This window comes from Cetorhinus maximus, chromosome 22 (genome assembly GCF_964194155.1).
Source record: "Cetorhinus maximus chromosome 22, sCetMax3.hap1.1, whole genome shotgun sequence".
Classification (NCBI taxonomy): Eukaryota; Metazoa; Chordata; class Chondrichthyes; order Lamniformes; family Cetorhinidae; genus Cetorhinus; species Cetorhinus maximus.
Genome location: NC_135900.1, coordinates 17,908,140 through 17,927,365, shown reverse-complemented (window position 1 = coordinate 17,927,365; position 19,226 = coordinate 17,908,140). Strand labels below are relative to the sequence as shown.

Here is a 19,226-nt window from a genome sequence, read left to right as displayed (position 1 = left end):
TGAGATATTTTATGTTAAAGGTGCCAGATAAATGCAAGTTGTGCATTGTTGTTGCTGTTGCTGAACTCGTTATTCCAGGCTCTTCCTAAGTCAGAATTGGGAACCAGGATTTCCTTCTGTAAGGTATTCCGATATCTGCCATTTTTTTTCAGTGTCCAGAACCCTAACTCTGGATCAAGACTCGAGCTTGCTGCTCCAATCCAGTTTGATTTGGCAGCGTGTAACACGTAATGCAACCTGATTTTGCGCGTTGGTTCGATATCCCAACCCAAATATTTTGTTTGATTCCTTACATGGGTGTACCTTGATTCACCATGGTGGAAATTGAAAGGATAATCTAATCTTTCAATAATTTAGGGATCAGTCCTTTTAATCCTTCCATTTTGGCTGAAGGTCAGCTGAAATGACAGATATGATAGTGAGCTTACCGCATCCTTCACTGTGCAACATGCTGCCCTGGAATTGGAAGCAACCAGCAGGAGGGCAACAACAAAAGCTTCATTCTACTCAGCTACCCATATGCAAAATGACAGCGCTGGCAAAGCAGCGGGTGTGATATTCCACTTGATTTTTTTTTAAAAAACAGTTTACATTTTTGTGTGTTGACACTAGTGATGCTCCTATCACAGTGCGAAATCAAAGTAAGCGGCATCTGTAAATACCATCGGCAATCCATTTGTGCAATTGTTCAGTCTCTGTCGGTCTCTTTGGACCATATCTCTTTCTTTAGAGCAGGAAGGCCATTAATAAATATTAAAGGCATAAGTGTCACTGATCAATCCCCTGGGAATCGCTGGTGACAGCTGCTCAAGTTAGGCTACTGGAATTGATAAAATGACCTTGGTTCCAATTAGCTAGCTAATTTGTTTTCAATCTAAACTATTTTCTTTCTTGCTCTCATTTCACTTGAATACAATATCTGTTGTGAAGTATCATTATTGCTTTCAAGATGCATAATCCAGATCATCTACTAATTACATTTATATTAATCTCTTAATTCCTCTAATCTTTTAGAGTATTGCTTTAAAAGTATCTAATTACAGGATTTGCTGTATTATATAATTTTTACACAAGACTCCATGCTATTGTTTCTCTAACACTATCTCTTCAATTATAAGATACTTATACAGAATAATACTATCCGATTATGATTTGGTTCAGTGTACAACGTAGATCTTTCTTCATTCAAACTGCTAATGTCCCTTCTGATGTGATCAGACAAGTCATTATGTTCTCTCAGATTATTTCAGGAGAGTGTGGCCCAAGACAAAAACTAAAAATAACAAGTTTTAGCATATTGTATTTATTGATTTATTTTACAAAATAGATAAAAAAGGGAGCTTCGCATTATGTAGCCCCTCTCATTGCCCCCTTTCATGGCCATGGGGCAATCCGAAGTGCTATACAACCACTGAGCGCTTTGTCATGGGTAAAATTTTTAGCTCGGCGGGCACGCCCGTCCCGACTGAGCATAAAATGACGGCGAGCATCCTGACGTCATCGTGCACTCACGCGATATTTCGGTCGGCAAGCGCGCGCCAGAGTCGGCAGTGCGCCCGCTGACAATTAAAAGGCCTATTAAGGCCATTAAAAAGTTCTTTTTGATTGTTAACATTATTGGTTTCTCTTTGTGATAAGTTCTTTTGCTTCACACATTAAATACAGATGTGTGACCATGGCTGAGGGTGCCTCGTTTCTTCTGCATGTGTATGATTGAGAAAAGTGTAATGAGTGATCTGTTGGACATTCAGCTTTACTTACAAGGCCCTTAGTTAGTGCTGCTGACCTGGCAGATTTTGCACTTAGGTGTCGAGGTTCAAGGCGGCAGCCCAGGCTTGTCCTGGTGGTCCATCTGTGTTGTGCTAGCTGAAGAGTCGTTGAATTAAAGGCTCCCAGGTGTCCCTGCCTCCCTGGAGCAGTCCCGGGTCAGCGTCTACCCCGTCAGCATTTCCCTGTGCATGATCATCCTCGGTGCAGCCGCAGCCACTGTGTCGATGTCTTCATCGTCCACTGCGTCCCCCCTTTCCAGCACAATATTGTGGAGAGCGCAGTGGGCAACCACTATCACCAACACACGATCTGGGGGGTACTGGAGTGCAGTCCCTGAGCGTTCCAGGCACCGGAAGCGCATCTTGAGAAGACCGATGGTTCTCTCCACCACAGCCCTTGTGGTGCCGTGGCTTCTATTGTAACACTGCTCAGCTTCTGTTCTTGGATGGCGGAGAGGCGGCATGAGCCACCTTCTGAGGGGATAGCCCTTGTCACCCAGCAGCCAACTATCCAGCCGGGCTGGAGCACTGAAGAGCCTTGGCACCTGGGAGTGTCCGAGGATGTAGGCATCGTGGTAGCTGCCTGGGTACCTTGCACAGACTTGTAGAATCAGCATCCTGTGATCACACACTATCTGCACGTTCATGGAGTGGAAGCCCTTCCTGTTGACGAAGGCACCGGGCTCACCTGCTGGTGCCTTGATGGCCACATGTGTACAGTCTATAGCACCCTGGACACGGGGGAAACCAGCAATGGCCGTGAAGCCTCTGGCTCGCTGTGTCTGACTTGCCTGGTCACAGCGGAAGTGGATGAAGGTCAATGCCCGTCTGAACAGAGCGTCTGTAACCTGCTTGACACAAGTGTGGACAGCTGATTGGGAGACACCACAAAGATCACCCACCTGGGAGGAGCCAGAGGCATAGAAGTTGAGGGCAGCTGTGACCTTCAGAGCCACTGGCATGGGGTGTCCACCCACACAGTTAGGGGAGATCTCAGGGCCAATCATCTGACAGATATAGTTGACTGTCTCCCTTGAGAGACGGACCCTCCTTCGGCACTGCACCTCAGACATATTGAGGTAACTGCTTCGCCACCTGTATACCCTGGCAGCAGGATAGCAGCGTCTTCTCCGGCCTCTTCCACCTTGGTGCACCTCTTGGCCCTGAGCCCCTTATGCCTGCGCCTGTCTTCCCAAAGGTGGCTTCCCTGGAGGCTGAATGTGCACTCCTGGCCACCTCCCCCTTCTAGCCCTCCCTTCCTCCTCAGAGGAGCTGCCTCCAGTGGACAGATCAGCTCCCATTCCCAGGCTAAGGGAAGGCTTCCTGAAAGCTGCAGGCCCAGAAAAGATTCCTCAGTGCAGAGCGCTGACCTGAAGGTTAAGAGTCCAGAAAAAGCAGCTGGGATGCGTTTTGAAGTACTGCAGATCACACAGGCAAGTTTGAAAAACTTTCAACAATAAATACTTCACAGAGCAGATCCACGGCCTCACTGAGCCCTCTTATCCCGCCCTTGGATGAGTTTAATACAAATGTCCCCTACCCGCATGCCCGTTGCGTCCGTGTGCCGACCCAAAGATCACACGGGCGCCGAAAAATCAGCATCGATTGAACGCTAAAGGGTCTTAAGTGGCCCGTTAATTAATGGCGGGCACGCATCGGACTTCATCACGCGCCCAACGAAATATCACGCTCGCCCGATGTCACCGCGCGTCATTTTACGCGCAGACGTGCAGGGCCCAACCCCACACGTCAAACGGAAAATTCTGCCCTAATTTTTCATTAGTAACAGAGTCACATGAGGGGACATGTTTTATAACATTTATAAAATGTTTATTGTTTTTTTAAATCGGTTTATCTCCCTGAGGCAGCTCCGTGCCTCAGGAAGGTTTGCAAATGGCACTTTCTCACAGCTCGCCCCGCTCACAAACCCACCCCCCCCCCCCCCCCCGCTCACACAGGCAGCTCTGAGCGCTGAAGCTCACGTTTCACGCTGACCGGGCCTTAATTGGTCCACCAGTGTGAAATCGCCTTCCGGCCCCGATCGCGGGCGGCGGTCAGCTTCCCAACCACCCCCGCCCACCCGCCCCCACCGATCCCGCCCGACATGGGTGAAACTCCGCCTCATGTGTAGTTGTAATATAAGAAACACTACGTGTATTGATGGTAGACCCATTTGATCTCTCATATACTTTCTGCGTGGCCAGTTTCAAAGACAAACAGGAGCCCAGCTGCTTCTGGCGGGGACGGTGGGATCTAAAAAAAATCAAAACTATATTGTCATGAGCCACATGAGCTGACTTGGGGAAATCTCCTACTCGTACTATATGGCTGGAGTGATTGGAAAGGAAAAAACACTTGTACTGCATTAATACTGCAAATGGTTCAGATCGAACGGAATCTGCCAAGGAGATCGCGTTCAGATAAATTTGCTTCAACCTTAGCCCTCATCTCACTTGCAATGATTCAGAAATCCACTTCTGCTATAAAGTGGAAATTGCACAATTGTCAATAATTGACTCTAGCTCAAACTGTAAAGAAAAGCTTTGCTTACTTCATTTAATATGTCCTAATTTAAATTAAATTGTATAGTGTAGATGGTGATATTTTTACTGACGAAAATAAGCAAATAAGCTCCTGATTATGTTTCTTAAGGCTTTCTTCTGAAAGTATTTGAAGAGGAGGTAGACAGATTTTTGAAATATCGGGGAGTTGAGGGCTATGAGGAGGGGCTGGCACAAAAGAGGAGTTGAGGCCTGGGGCAGATCAGCCATGATCTTATTGAATGACAGGGCAGGCTTGAGGGGCCGAATGGACTACCCCTGCTCCTATTTCTTACGTTCTTATGTTCTTCAACAATTTTCTTTACACAAATGAAACAGAACATTGAATACAGTGTTCATAGCCATCTGCTGTCCGCTAAGATATACTTATCACAGGTAATTAGTTGAACACCATTCTTGAGAATGTTTAGCATTTGCAGTGGAATTAGCTGATGGCTTATTTTATTTTAATGTGGTAAAAGGTTGCTGCAAAATAAGAATAGAATAATAGAATTTGGTTCAACTATTACAGGCATTTAGGCATTTTGAATGCTGAGTTTGCTCAGACTGACAGTGAGACTCTCATAGTCAGTAATGACCACACGAACCAAGTAAAACATTATTACAACTCTTATCAACCTTGGTGCTGGAGTTATGTTTCTTCTGTGCCTCCTTCTATCTTTCACTGAAAGACGGATCTCTGAGCCCTGGCGTTCATTTCTTGTGTATTTCCATCAGAGCTGCACTGAAAAGTGAAGTCTGAACAATGTAAAGGAGTTTACACTGACTTCTTGGTGGATTAAAGCCTCTAACCTGTTGACCTCAATGTGCATCCGGGCTACAGAAATCCAAACCCACGTCAGGCTACACGAGGAGAATTTCTAACCAGAATCAGCCTCGGGGAAACTGTCAGTGGATAGAGCAGGCAGATCATTTAATAACTCCTGCAACACCAACATGGTCAAAGCTCAGTATAAATTTCAGAGGAATCACATTCAGTTTGTCTCCGAGCTGGCAATATAATCAGGCTGTACTCAGGCAGTACTCTATTACCAGTCAGTCACAAGTACGCTTCAGCGGCTGGTTAAATCAATGGATCACATCGTAGTAATGAGTTGGTTGACAGATTAGTCCTGTTTCGATTAATTTTGGGCAGTAAAATCTCTCACTAATCTTCAAGTAAAACCATCACATTGCTGATGTGAGATATTATGGTGCAGTTTTCCATAATCATATTTATATGTGAATCGAACTGTAAGGTAAGCAAAATATAGCATAAAATCTATAGGTCATGGTTTGATGCAGAATTATATGATATACAAACCTGGAGGGGCGAGACAAATGGACCAGTGCAATCACTATTTAATTCTTTGCAGAGCTAGAATAAAAGCACTTGTGTGACGATACCTATCACATCCTTGAAATACTGCATAAAGCAGCTCCTCTGCTTACCCGTTTCACAAAGTTGTCCCGTGAATCCTTGTGGACATGCACAGAGGTTGGGAGCAATGCAGGTGCCTCCATTCCTGCAGCCATCTTCACAAAATGCTGGTGAAGACACCAAAGAATTTTTAGCATGACATTTCCAGTAATTACCCTCACAACAAACAACAGATTGATTTCATCCATTAAAGCATTAGCGTGGGTGAGGACCTAGAATTAATTTTTCAATTAAATTACAAGCCTACAATTACATTGCCAACAATTAAGTGCGTTTGTTGGCACCTACTTAGAAAAAGTCATGGAAATCCCAAATGACTTTAATAAGAGATGAGTTTTCATACGTTCAAACTTTCTTAGTGGGGCCAGGAGAAAGACGCATGATCCCGAAAAGGGAAGTTGTACACTTGCATGATAGGGTCTCAGCTGGACAACTGCTGAGCAGTATGTCCGGAGCAAGTATCCTATTCAGTCAGTAGTTACAATAGCATTGGCGTCTTATTTATGAGCTAGGCCCATGATTTTGCACATATTTATGAGGCTGCTGCCTTAGTCAGGTTGGTGCCTAAGCCACTCAGGTAAACAGTAGTGTGAAAACAGACCCGGGGAAGGTAATGAACGATAAATGTATGGCTTTGATTTTTAACTCCTGCTGTGCCCAGTTTCCACAAGGATGATAGAGTCAAAACTCCATTTTGTATTTTGGGTTTTTCATACTTTAGGATTAATAAATAAAGGTATTTCTAATACTTGAATAATATTATTATGTTTTAGCTTCACAACGCATAAGCTGAAAATAAACAAAACTAAATATGTAGGGCTTCTGGAGCCTACCCTTAGCCTAAAAGTTAAATGTTTTAAAAATAATCAGGCAATAAATAAACGTTTTGGAACCAACAACCATATGACTTCTAACCAGTGACGATCATTAAATTTGATAAACAGGAGCTGCCTCTATCAAGTAGTCAACTGGGTTGACAAGGTATTTGAGCTATTCTTTTATGCAGGGCTTGGGTGCAAGGATGCTAATTGGAAATCTTCTGATTAAAAAGCTATTCTCAGTTAATAATGTTCTTAATGTCTGGATTTATTCAATGGAGAAAACTCAAGTGTGATACAGAAAGAAACACGAATAATTTGAAACTTAGGGAAGAATTTTCCCATTGGCAAGTGAGCGTAAAATGTCAGGCGGTGACGTTGGGCGGGCGTCCCGACATCACCGAGCGTCATTTAGATTGTCAGCTCTGCGGGCGCACAGCCGAACTGTCAAAGGCCTATTAAGGCCATTAACAAAGTAATTAAAGTTGTCAAGAATGCTGCCCGTCCAACCTGAAGGTTGGCGGACAGGCGAAGAGCCATGGGCAGGTTGAGGTTTCACGAAGGGTTCATTAATTAAATAAAAAATTTTGAAAAAATTAATGGACATGTCCCAGCTCATGTGACAGTTTCATCTGAGTGGACATGTCCTTAAAATTTTTTTTCACCTTTATTAAATTTTACAGAACTTAAACTAATCTCCCTGAGGCACGGAGGTGTCTCAGGGAGATTTCTGCGCTCTTGTGCCTTAATTGTCCCGCCCACGTAAAATCGGGGGCGCTGATCGGGTTTGCGCTCGCTCCCGCCCGCCCCGCACAACCCCGCCCCAGCAGGAGGGAAACTCAGCCCTTAAAGTCAAAATTGGAAACCCTGAAAAAGTTGAATTAATTAATAAGCATCTAAGAGGAATTTTGATTTATTTAAATAAAAAGAAAGAAAGACGTGTATTTAAAAATCACTTTCCGTGACCTTAAGACATCTCACAGAGCTTTATAGCCAATGAAGTACTTTTTGAAGTGTAGTCACTGTGGTAACAAGGGAAACGCAGCAGCTCAGCATATTCTCACAAACAGCAATGTGATAGTGATCAAATAATCCGTATTTTGTGATGTTGATGGAGGATTAATATTGACCAGGGATAACTCCCCTGCTCCTCTTCTAAATGGTGCCATGGGATCCTATACACCTACCCAATCAGGCAGATAGGGCCTCGGTTTAACATCTCATCTGAAAGACAGCACCTTCGACAGTGCAGTGCTCCCTCAGTACTGCATTGGAGTGTCAGCCTTGATTTTTGTCCTCAAGCCCTGGGACTTGAACACAAAACCTTGTGATTCAGAGGTAAATGTACAACCAACTGGGCCACAGCTGACACTAGGGACAAAATTTTTCATTCCCGTCGTGACAAGCGGGGCATTTAATTTGATGAAGGCAAAACATCTGTTTCCCGATGACAGAAAACCATGCGAGTTTTGCTCTCCCAGCTTTCGTGGTGGGTCAGGTTTCCTGACGAACTATGTCAGGAGCCCCATTTGCATTAACTAGTATCTCATGCATGCTAATTAAAAGGCCACCTCACCAGAATTAAGTTCATCCTCCAAATTAAGATCCCCACCAGTGAGAATTTAGAACATATTTCAGTTTTACAACTGCATATAAGTGGAGTGCACCTGGCGAGCTTCACCTCTTCCACAACCATGAGGTCAGCAGATATTGCTTTCTCTTAGACTCATGGACTCACAGACGTTTACAGCACAGAAAGAGGCCATTCGGCCCATCGTGTCCATGCCTGTGAAAAAGATCTGATTACACTAATCCCATTTTGTAGTGCTTGGCCCATAGCGCTGGAGGCTATGGCAACACAAGTGACTATCTAAATACTTCTTAAATGTTACGAGTGTTTCTGACGCAACCATCCTTTCAGGCAGTGAGCTCCAGACTCCCACCACCTTCTCCTCAACTCCCCTTTTCGGCTTCTACCTCTTAGCTTAAATCTATGCCCCCTTGTTATTGACCCCTCTACTAATGGAAAAAGTGCCTTCCTATCCACTCTATCTATGCCCCTCATAATCTTATACACCTCTATCAGGTCCCCTTTTAACCTTCGCTACTCCAAGGAAAACAACCCCAGCCTATCCGATCTTTCCTCATAGCTCAGACCCTCCAGTCCAGGCAGCATCCTGGTAAATCTCCTATGCACCCTCTCCAGGTGGGGACCTCGCATAACGTCACTCGAATGCCAGTAGCAATTGCTGTGCCAAGGCTGGAAACAGGAGGCAGGTGAAGTCTGGAAGGGTGGGAGGTTGAGGGGGTTGGGGGGTGGGGGGGTGCAGAAAGAGTGTCTGGGCAAGTTGGGGGGAGAAGTCCGGGTAAGTGGGGCTGGGTGGGGAGAATGTCCAGGGAAGGGAGGAGGCGTGTCTTAGATGGTGGCGTTGGTGATGTCAGCGATGGGGTCCTGAGGGGTGAACTCAGGGTACTGGTGATAGGAGGGGACCATCACAGTTAGAGGGGGGAGTGGGATGCAGTCAGGCGGCAGGTCCAAGGTGAAAGTCTGGTAGGTGAAAGTCTCACCGGGGGTGGGGGGGCGGTCACAGAGGGGAACTAGACAGGTGGCTCAGATATCAGGAGGGGGCAGGGTCAGGGTGGGCATGGGAACGGTCTGAGGAGAGGGGAGGCATGTGGAAGTGGACCGTGATAGGGTCCAGAGGGAGGAATGGTGATATTGGTGTGTGGGGGTGTTGGTGAATGACGGGGAGGGTAGAAGGTGGTGGAGCGAGTTTGAAAGGTGACGTGCACCACTTTTCAAATCTGACCTTGACCACACAGTTAGTCAGTCAGTGAGATCCCTGGAGGTGGGAGGAGGGTCTTTTTTGGATGGGTGGAGTTCAAAGTCAGCACAAACGACCGACTAAAGGGCCACCCTAATAATTATGAGGCAGCTGGATGTCAACCATGCTCAGTTGTGTTCTCCTCTCTCTGGTGACGCCCACATCAAGATCCCAGCAAGGGCTGAAGCTGCTGTTCATTCTGTGCCATTGGCCATTGGCTGCAGTTAGAGGCAGGGATGAAGGGAGGCGGGTGCCTCCAAGAGGCCCAGCTGGTGGACAGCAGCCAATTCATGACTCTAAACATTTATCCTCCCGAGTGGATGGTCATGACTGACAAGGGCTCATGCGGTTAGTCTTTCTATGCTGCCAAGGCAATGGTCTCTCTATAGAGTCTCAAGGGTAATGGAGGCAAGTGCAACAGTGTCAGTAGGAGGCTTCTTGTACATGGCACTTATCACCCTGGTCACAGAGTAATGTCTCCATATATGAATGGGAGGAACACCCATCTCTGGTCATCCAGGGTGTCCTCTACCTGGAAGGGGTGAGGTGGGGATATCATGTGTTTTGAAAACCAAACTCACCTTGTGTGGAGGGCAGAGATCAGGAGCTTCAGCTCCCAATGAACCTCGGAGCTTTTGCACATGTGCAGATTGGAGGCAGGCTGCACATGCCCAGTTCTACATTTTCACTTTCTCCAGGCCCTGCACTCCTGTGCAAGAAGGAAAATGGTGTAAACACCCAGGTAAGGTGACCAGGAGGGGAGTGCCATGGAAGGCTAGAGTCCCAGGCAAAGACAGGGAGAGGTCCCAAAGGGGAGAGCAAATGAGGAGAGGTCCCAAAAGAACAGTTCCAGAGAGGGGACAGGGACAGGGTCAGGGACAGGGACAGGAAAAGGTCCCTGTTCAGCTAATGTGAGGAGCAGGGAAACAGGTTCCAAATGGCTATGGGCAGCAGACTTTAAGTGAAAAAGGCAGCCACTGGGGCCCTTTGGAGCAGTAGTGTTGTGCTCAATGTGGCTGAAGATCTGAAGTTGTGCCTGTAATTTGGTGCTCGAGTGCAGACTCAGGAATCCAGGGGAATGGAATCTCAGGAGGCAAGATTCAAAACCCTGCAAGGTGGGCTGTCATTGATGCCGTCCAAGTCTGGTAATTGAAGAGGGCTCAGGAAAAGTCCTGAAGGTCCAAGAAGACAGCAGTAGGTTGGTGAATCCATGCTGTGGGCCATTGGGGCAAAGGTACCCCTTTGGAGCAGTAGTGTTCTGCTTAGCTGAAGAGTTGAAGTTCTGCTTATGAGTTGGTGCCTGAACGCACACTCGGGAATCCAGGGGAATGGAATCTTTGGAAACAAGATTGAAACCCTGCGAGGTGGGCTGTCGTTGGTGCCGTCAGAGTTGGAGCGGCTTTTGGAGATAATTCCAAGGTTAGATCTTCAAAGCTAAAGACTGGAATCCCTCATGAGAGAGAGAGAGTTTTAGTGAGATTGGTTGACTCTCACTGTTACTGATATCTGGGTGGGTTGTTGAGAAATCTATGGACTCTGTCTTGGTTGCATCTGCCATTTATTGTGTAGTGTGATGTGTTCAACCACAGTTGATTTGTTAATTCACATGTACCTCATACTAACCCTGAATGTTAGAGTATAAGAGAGATACTGTAAATTGTTTTATCTTTCTGACCTTGTATAGTAAAGTTTACTTTTGTTTGTTCAAAACCTTGGAATCTTGTAGCTTTCTTCACTGAGCAAGTGTCTTGAATCCCAAACTTTGTCTACTTTAAACAAAAAGTTATTGGTTCCTAACCAGATCTGACCAATAACTTGGAAGTCTAGCCTAGGATCATAAGATGGAGGCCAAGCAAAGGGCTCAGCACTAGCCTGCTGTCTTTGAGATGGAAGTAAACCTGTAAAGGACATGCTCACTAAATGTATCACATCAATTCGGTCACACATCCACTGCGGTGTCGATGCTGCAGACAACCCTGCCTTGGTAATGGCTCTCATCCAGATGAGGAGATGGAGGGCCTTTTGCTGTTTGGCACAGGGACAGGGGGAGCAAGGACCTGAGCAGCAAGAGGCAGCAGGGCCTGTAGAAGGTCAAGATACTGGCGAACATGGATCACTGCAACCATGAGCATTGACCTGACCATGGTGTATCATTGGAGGTGACCTTATCTAGAGATGAGCGAGATGCAATACTGGAGGCAGCGCCTCCAATAGATATAGATCTGCTGACTACAAATATATATTCCACAAAACGCGTTTCTCCTACGAACTAAACACTCAGGGCTCAAGGCACAGCGAGATCCAAGACCCTGCCAACATGAGGTAGACACTTTCTAGATGATTGTTTGAAATTAGGATATTGTGAAAATGCCTTGATGAGAGTGTTAATATTTGCACAAAATGCTGTAAAGCAAGAGGAAAGGCTTTCAGCAATAAATAAATATCCTGCAGAAGAAAGGGAACCACAATCGAGGTAAGTACGACAGATAGTGGGAAACCTCACTGTAAAGGGGTTAAATGAAAGACATGGGCTGGAGGGGGAGGTTACTGGGGAAAAATTGGAATGAAAAGCTGAGGCCTATCAGGTACACAACAATGCTTGGCGGGCAGTAAATGTTTACAAAGCGGAAAGCCTGAGATCAGCCTCCAGCTCAAGGTGACCACACTGACGTTCCATGACAGCACCAGTATTTAACATCAACCGAGCAATTCCAAAGCGATGGTTCTCCAGTGAGCTGCACTGGGGGGAGAAAAGTGGAGATTTCTAAGAACAGTTGCAAATAATTAAAAATACTATATGCAATGAGGCCCCCACCCCCACAAATTATCTCTAAAATTCCTTTACAATGAAACCACATGTCCATCTGCATAATTGCCTTTTCAAAAGGAATACGCCATGGTAAAGGTCTTATCTTGATTGAGCCTTCATGTGTATCCTGCCTCAGAATTTGATCTTGGCACTCTTTCCATTTTTTTTCAATGGCATGCAGCAAGGCTCCTTATCAACTCTGCACTTTTCCCCGAAGACCATTGCGTCAAAGGAGGATAAGAGACTCTGCAGAGACATGTTTGCACTTGCTGGGGCTTTCCCTATCTAGTTATTGCTGCCTGCCCATCCTAATTGTTACCACAAGTTACACGGTTCCACACAGCTGGAGAAGGCTGTCGCTGTGGTACTAACAGCAGTGTAAAGTAGCTACTGGGATCCACAACTAGCCAAAGCAATCCATTCAGGTGGAAAGTTTATGACAGTCTGAGCATAGAGTCATGGAATAATACAGTGCAGAAGGCGGCCATCTGTCCATTGTGCCTTTGCCAGCTGTTTTTGGAAAAAGCTTTCAGTTAATCTCACTTCTTTTCCCCATCGTCCTGTGGCGCCTTTTCCTTTTTCTAATATTTATCCAATTTCCTTTTTATTTTGAAAGTTATTCTTCAATCTGCTTCCACCAACCTTTTTCATTCGTGCATGCCAGATCATAACAACTTGAAATAAATTCCCCTCTTCTCTCCCTGATTCTTTTGTCAGCTGTCTTAAATCTCACTGACCCTTCTGATAGCAGAAACAATTTCACTTGATTTACTCAACAATGTGTTTGCAAAGTGCCTTTAAAAGTAGTAAAATGACCCAAGGCACTTCACAGGAGCATTATAAAACAAAACACTCTCTCAAAATTCCTCAACCCTGACACCTAGTAAATCTCCCCTGCACCTTCTCTGCTTTAAGGAGGACAATCTTGGATTATCTCATCCAACATAAGTGAAATCCCTCATCCTTGGTATCATTCTGATTAACCTCTGCTGCCTCTCCAAAACCTACTGGGCCAGAAGAAGGTGCCCACTAAAATATCTTTCTGAAGAGAATTGGGTAAATGCTTGGGGCAGAATTTTCGGGTTGGTGAGCAGGGGCGGGGCCACTCGCCGACGTGTAAAATGATGCACGGTGATGTCAGGCATGCGTTCCGACATCACCGCACGTCATTTAGATTTCCAGTTCGGCGGGCGCGTAGCTGAGTCGGCTGCACACCCGCCGAACTGTCAAAGGCCTATTAAGGCCCATTAAAAACTAATTAAAATAGCTAAGTGAGCTGCCCATCCAACCTTAACGTTCATGGGCAGGCGAAGAGCCCAGGCGGCCTTTGCATTTTTCATGGAACCTCATCCACAGGCAGGATGAGGTTTCATTAAGATTTTATAAATTAAGTAAAGTTTATCATTAATGTTCCTTGATATGTCCCAGCTTATGCGACACTGTCACATGAGGGCACGTCTTAAAATATTTTCTTTCCTTTATTAAGCTTTTAAAAACTTTAACTAATCTCAGTGCCTCAGGGAGATTTCTGCGCTCTTTTGCGTGCATGCGCGAAAGAGTGCAGGCCCTGACTCAGGGAATCCCCCCCACCGCTCGCACAGGGAGTGTTCAGCACTTCCAGGTGTGCGTCACACTGGGCGGTCCTTAATTGGCCTGCCCATGTAAAATGGTGGCACGGACCCGATCGGGGGCGCCAATCAGGTTGGTGCCCGCTCCCGCCCACCCCCACACAACCTCCCCCAATGGGGGGGAAAATTCTGCCCTTGAAGGGGAAAATTTTCCAGGGCTCTGGGGAAAGGACAGAGGAATAGGGCTAATTTGACAGCTCTTTCAAACAGTCAGCTAGGCACGATGAGCTAAATGGATGGCTCTCCAGGAGTCTAAAGAGTGCTCAATATCAATCTGCTGCCAGAGAGAAGGGAAACAAGGCCAGGAATGAGATACAGCCCAAAAGGAACTAGTGAAGCTGAAAATGAGTGGGATAAGCTCTTGGCTAAAGGGGAATAGCAGAGGTACAGGGATTGGTTTGGCTGCAGTGTTCAAACTTCAAACTACTGAAAATACCCCTGCCTGCTCCCTGCTCAAACTATTGTTTGGATTCTCCATTAGCATCTTCTCAAACAGGAAAATGTATGAAAGCAAGGACACGTCCAAAATAATTGTTATCTAGTTTAAACATCCAGTTGTCAAGTTCAAGGAATCTAAACACTGGGGATGCAGTGTGTCTATGTACAAAAAGATAAGAATTTGGCCTTTCAAATGATTAACCCCTCCAGCACTATTCAGCCAAGTCCACTTGTCGGAAAAGTATAGCACTCAATAAGATCTATTTGAGAAACTCTTTCAGAGCCTTTTATATTTATTCATTTACTGGATATTGACATCACTGGCAAGGCCAGCATTTATTGCCCACCTCTAACTGCCCTCGAGAAGATGGTGATGAGCTGCCTTCTTAAACTGCTGCAGCCTTGTGGTGTTGATACACCCACAGTGCTGTTAAGAAGGAGTTTCAGGATTTAGACCCAGCAACAGTAAAGCAGTGGGGCTATAGTTTCAGGTCAGGATGCTGGGTCACTTGGAGGGGAACTTGAAGGTGGCAGTGTTCCCGTGCACCTGATCCTTTTGTTCTTCTAAGCGGTAGAGGTCACCGTTTTGGAAGGTGCTGTTGAAAAAGTCGAGTTGAATGCTGTTGGATTTGCAGTCAAACAGGCAAGTGTTCCATCATATTCCTGACTGTGCCTTGTAGATGACAGGCTTTGGGGAGTCAGGAGGTAAATCGATCACCACAGAATACCAGCCTCTGGCCAGCTGTTGTGGCCACAGTATTTTTGTGGCTGGTCCTGTTGAGTTTCTGATCAATTGTGACACCGCCCCACCCACCCGCCCCCACCATACCCCAGCCGCCGACAAGGATGCTGATGGTCAGGGAATTTAAGGTATTGCCATTGAATGTTTAGGGAAGGGGGATAGATTGTCTCTATTTTTGGAGTTGATCATTGCCGGGCACTTATCTGGCATAAACGTTACTTGCAACTTATCAGCCGAAGCCTGGATGTTGTCTAGTTCTTTCTGCATGTAGACATGGGCTGCTTCAGTATCTAAGGAGATGCAAATGGAACTGAATACTGTGCAATCATCTGCACTTCTGACCTTATGATGGAAGGAAGGTCATTGTTGAAGCAGCTGAAGATGGTTGGACCCAGGAAACTGCCTTGAGGAACTCCTGTAGTGATGTTCTCTGGCTATGCTGATTGACCGGCATCAACCACAACCATCTTCCTTTGTGCTAGGTGCGACTCCTCCAACCAGTGGAGAGTCTTCCTCTTGATTCCCACTGACTTCAACTTTACTAGGCCATCTTTAATGTCAAGGGCAGTCACTCTCAATGTTTGAGCCGTGGCTTTCATGAGATCTGGAATCGAGTGGCCCTGGTGCAACCCAAGCTGAGCTCCGGTGAACAAGTTATTGGTGTATAAGTGCTGCTTGATAGCACTGTCAAAGACAATGTTCATCACTTTATTGATGATTGAGAGTTGACTGACAGGTTGGCAATTGGAAAGATTGGTTTTGTCCTACTTATTGCGGACAGGACATAACTGGGCAATTTTCCACTTTGTCGGGTAGATGCTGATGTTGTAGCTGTACTACAACAGACTAGCTAGAGATCCACAGATTGAAGCACACATTGTCAATACTATAGCTGGGGAGATGTTGTGGCCCATAACCTCTGTATTCAGTATACTCAGCTCTTTTTTTAATATCACGTGGAGTGAATGGAGTTGGCTGAAGATCAATAGCTGTGATGATGGGTAACATTTGATGTGAATATACTTAACAGATGTCAGATATTAATAATAACCTTTGAAAAACTGTTTCTAGCAAAACCTTTCCAAGACAAGACAAAAGGTTTACCAAACATCAAAAAAGTTAGGTATTCCAGTAATTTCTAGTAGTTTTATTATCTGGAAAAGATTAAGCCTAATATACTGATGCAAGGAAAAGGAGACAGTAAACAAGTCACGATCTGCCCTGCACTTGTAAAAGCAGCCTTTTTTAATTGAGGGCATTAATGGACACTACACATTATGCCGCCTCATTTTAATACACATCCAAAATTTAACAGCATCATTTAAAAGTGCCACTTGCATGATAACTTGTAATCGTTTAAAATACATTTTTCAATTTTTCATTTAAAAGAAAATAAATCAAGGGTAAAAACTGTACACGTGCAGAATGCTCACTGTCAATACTTTATCTGGTCCTTTCATTTATCTTCTTCAAAGTATGATTACAAATGCATTTTTGAAGGCATGAGTGATATAATTTCTTATGAAACTCTTTTACTCGTGCAATTTGTCATGCATGCTACACATGGACAAGCTGACAGACTCGCAAAAGAATGTACAACCCATAATTTACTGTCATAACATGATAAACACATTTGATATAAGCATAATTCAATGACTTGCTCATATCATTTCAATGGCTATTCAGTGCTTTATAACAAGTGGCTCCAAAAGAATGAGCAATTCATCTGTCTTTGGATGGCTTCCTTATCCCCGCCATTTTTTTTTGTTGTACTACATTAGAAGATCAAGCTTTAGTTTGTGTATGTTGACTTGAGCCACAGAAATCTATTCACCTTTCTTTTTCTAAACTACACAATTTTGCATTTATTTTGTTTACTCAGATTCACTTGCGCGTTGTAGGATTAGAAACTTATTGGGAAAATGATCAGAACCCTTACCCTGTGCAGATTTTACAGAAGCGATTTCACTTGTTAATATAATTTTTTAAAAGAAAAGCTTTGGCTACAAATGAACAGTTAAAAAGCATTATCAAAGTACCGTTCAGAAGATCAATGCTCCTTAGGACTTAACCTATTTATACCTAGAAAGTTAATGCTGGGGAAACCTTTTCCAAAGTCTACACCACAATAACTTTCATTTATATAAGAACAATAAGGATTGTTCATATGTATGTTTGCATGGAGCATCAGTAGGTCATATGGCCCTTCAAGCCTGCTCCTCCATTTAATACGATCATGGCAGATTTTTTAACCCTACTCTACCTTTCTGCACTATTCCTGCATCCCGTAATTCCCTTAGTACCCAAAATCTAACAAGAACAGAAGAGGAGCAGGAGTTGCACTGTTAATGTAAAAACTATCTCAAGTAAGGAAAAGTTAATGCAAAGACAAGGGAGAAAAATAATAGCTTGCGCTCCTCAAAATCTGGCCAAAGAACAAAGTGAGTTTTAAGGAGGAGAGTGGTGAGGAGTAGAAGGGATTTTAGGAAAAGCATGGGGCCTGGATGGTAGAATGCAGAGGGAATGGGACTGCACATGGGTTAGAATTTTACCACAACGGGATTTTACATTCCCGCTGAAGTCAATGGGGTTTATAGCGGCCCGCCGCATTTTACAGCCTCGTCCCCGCTGAAATGGGACCGTAAAATTCTGCCCCATGAGCCTAGATTCAATGTGGAGCTCAATAAGGTTACAGAGACGGGGAGTGGCAAAGCCACTCTGTCAGAGGATCAGAGATCAATGTAAGTCAGTGAGCACAGGGGTGAGGGGCAAATAGAACCCGGGTGCACGATAGGATGCAGGATAGGATGCAGGAAGCTAAGATTTGGATCAGTGGAAGATTATTAAGGGACAGGGATGGGGCACTAGCAGAAAAACATTAATCAAGTCTGCTGCTGGTAAAGCATTGTTTCATTTTCAGCTGCAGATGTGCTGAGGCAAAGATAGCAATAAACAACATTTGTGATGGTGATGATATGGGGTCAGAAATATGATATGGGGTCAAGCAGAACATTGGAGCTGCAAACAGTCTGAAATGGTGACCAGGAGTAGCAATGGAGTTTGCGTTAGAAGCCAAAGACAATAGCTTCAGCCTTCCCAATGTTTAGCCGAAAGAAATGGTGACTCATCCAAGACTGGATGTTGGCAATTAGCCTGATAGTACAGTAGCAACAGAGGGTTCCAGGCAATTGGTGAGCAGGTAGAGCTGAATGTCATTAACATGTATGTGAAAGCTCACCGTGGGGCAGAATGTAGTTGAGGAAGTGAAGAAAGCTGACCAAGGGTGTATCTTTGAGGGACTTTTAACTGTGCTGGGGTAGGTTGAGAAGCCATTGTTTGAGATGCTATGGCTATGATTACATGGTAAAAGTGGGACCAAGTGAGGACAGTTCCATTGAGTTGGATAATGAAGGAGAGATGCTGGCGATGTCTACAGCTTTTGACATGGTTGACCACACCATCTTCCTCCATTGGCTCCTCCACTGTTGACCAGTTAGGTGAAATTGAATTTGCCCAGTTCCATTCTTATATACCTAATTGTAACCAAAGAATGAAAGGTTTCTTTTGCCGCTCCTGCATCATTGTCTCTGGTGTCCTCCGTGTATCTACCTTGCCCCCTCCTATTTCTCATTTACATGGTGCTCCTCAGCAACATCATCTGAAAATGCAGCGCCAGTTTTCACATATGCAAATGAAGCCCAGATCTACCGTCTTTCTCTATCCTGCCTCTCAATTATCAGGCCTCTTGTCTGACATGCAGTGGTAGGCAAGCAGAAATTTACTCCACTTAAATAATGGGAAGACTGAAGCTATTGTCTTCGATTGCCCACTACAAACTCCATTCCCTCATCATTCAACTCCTCAGCAACTGTCTGAAGCTGCACAGAGCTGCTCACTATCTTAGGATCATATCTGACCCCAAAATGTGCTTTTGACCACACATCTGCTCCTCTGCTGCTGAAACCACCATCCATGCCTTTGTTACCCCAGGACTTGACTACCCAATGCACGCATGGCCAACCTCCCTCATTCTACTTTCAATAAGAGTAACTTGCATCAAGTCCTATTCAACTATCACCCCTGCCCTCGCTGAGCTCCATTGGCTCCTGTTTAAGCAATGCTTGATTTTAAAATTCTTGTCCTTGTTTTCAAGTCTCTCTATAGCTATGTCCCTCCCTTTCTCTGCAATCTCTTCCAGCCTCAAGCACCCCTGATT

The 19,226-nt window shown here is 45.0% G+C and overlaps 1 protein-coding gene across 1 annotated transcript in view; it reads right to left on the bottom strand.

Moving 5' to 3' along the window:
* LOC144696347 (protein kinase C-binding protein NELL2-like) overlaps window positions 1-19,226 on the bottom strand; it is a 303,704-nt gene that overhangs the window by 97,449 nt on the left and 187,029 nt on the right. The window contains exon 15 of the mRNA XM_078567565.1: window positions 5,762-5,857. Coding sequence (XP_078423691.1) covers window positions 5,762-5,857 — 96 coding nt within the window. The remainder of the gene's footprint in view (window positions 1-5,761; window positions 5,858-19,226) is intronic.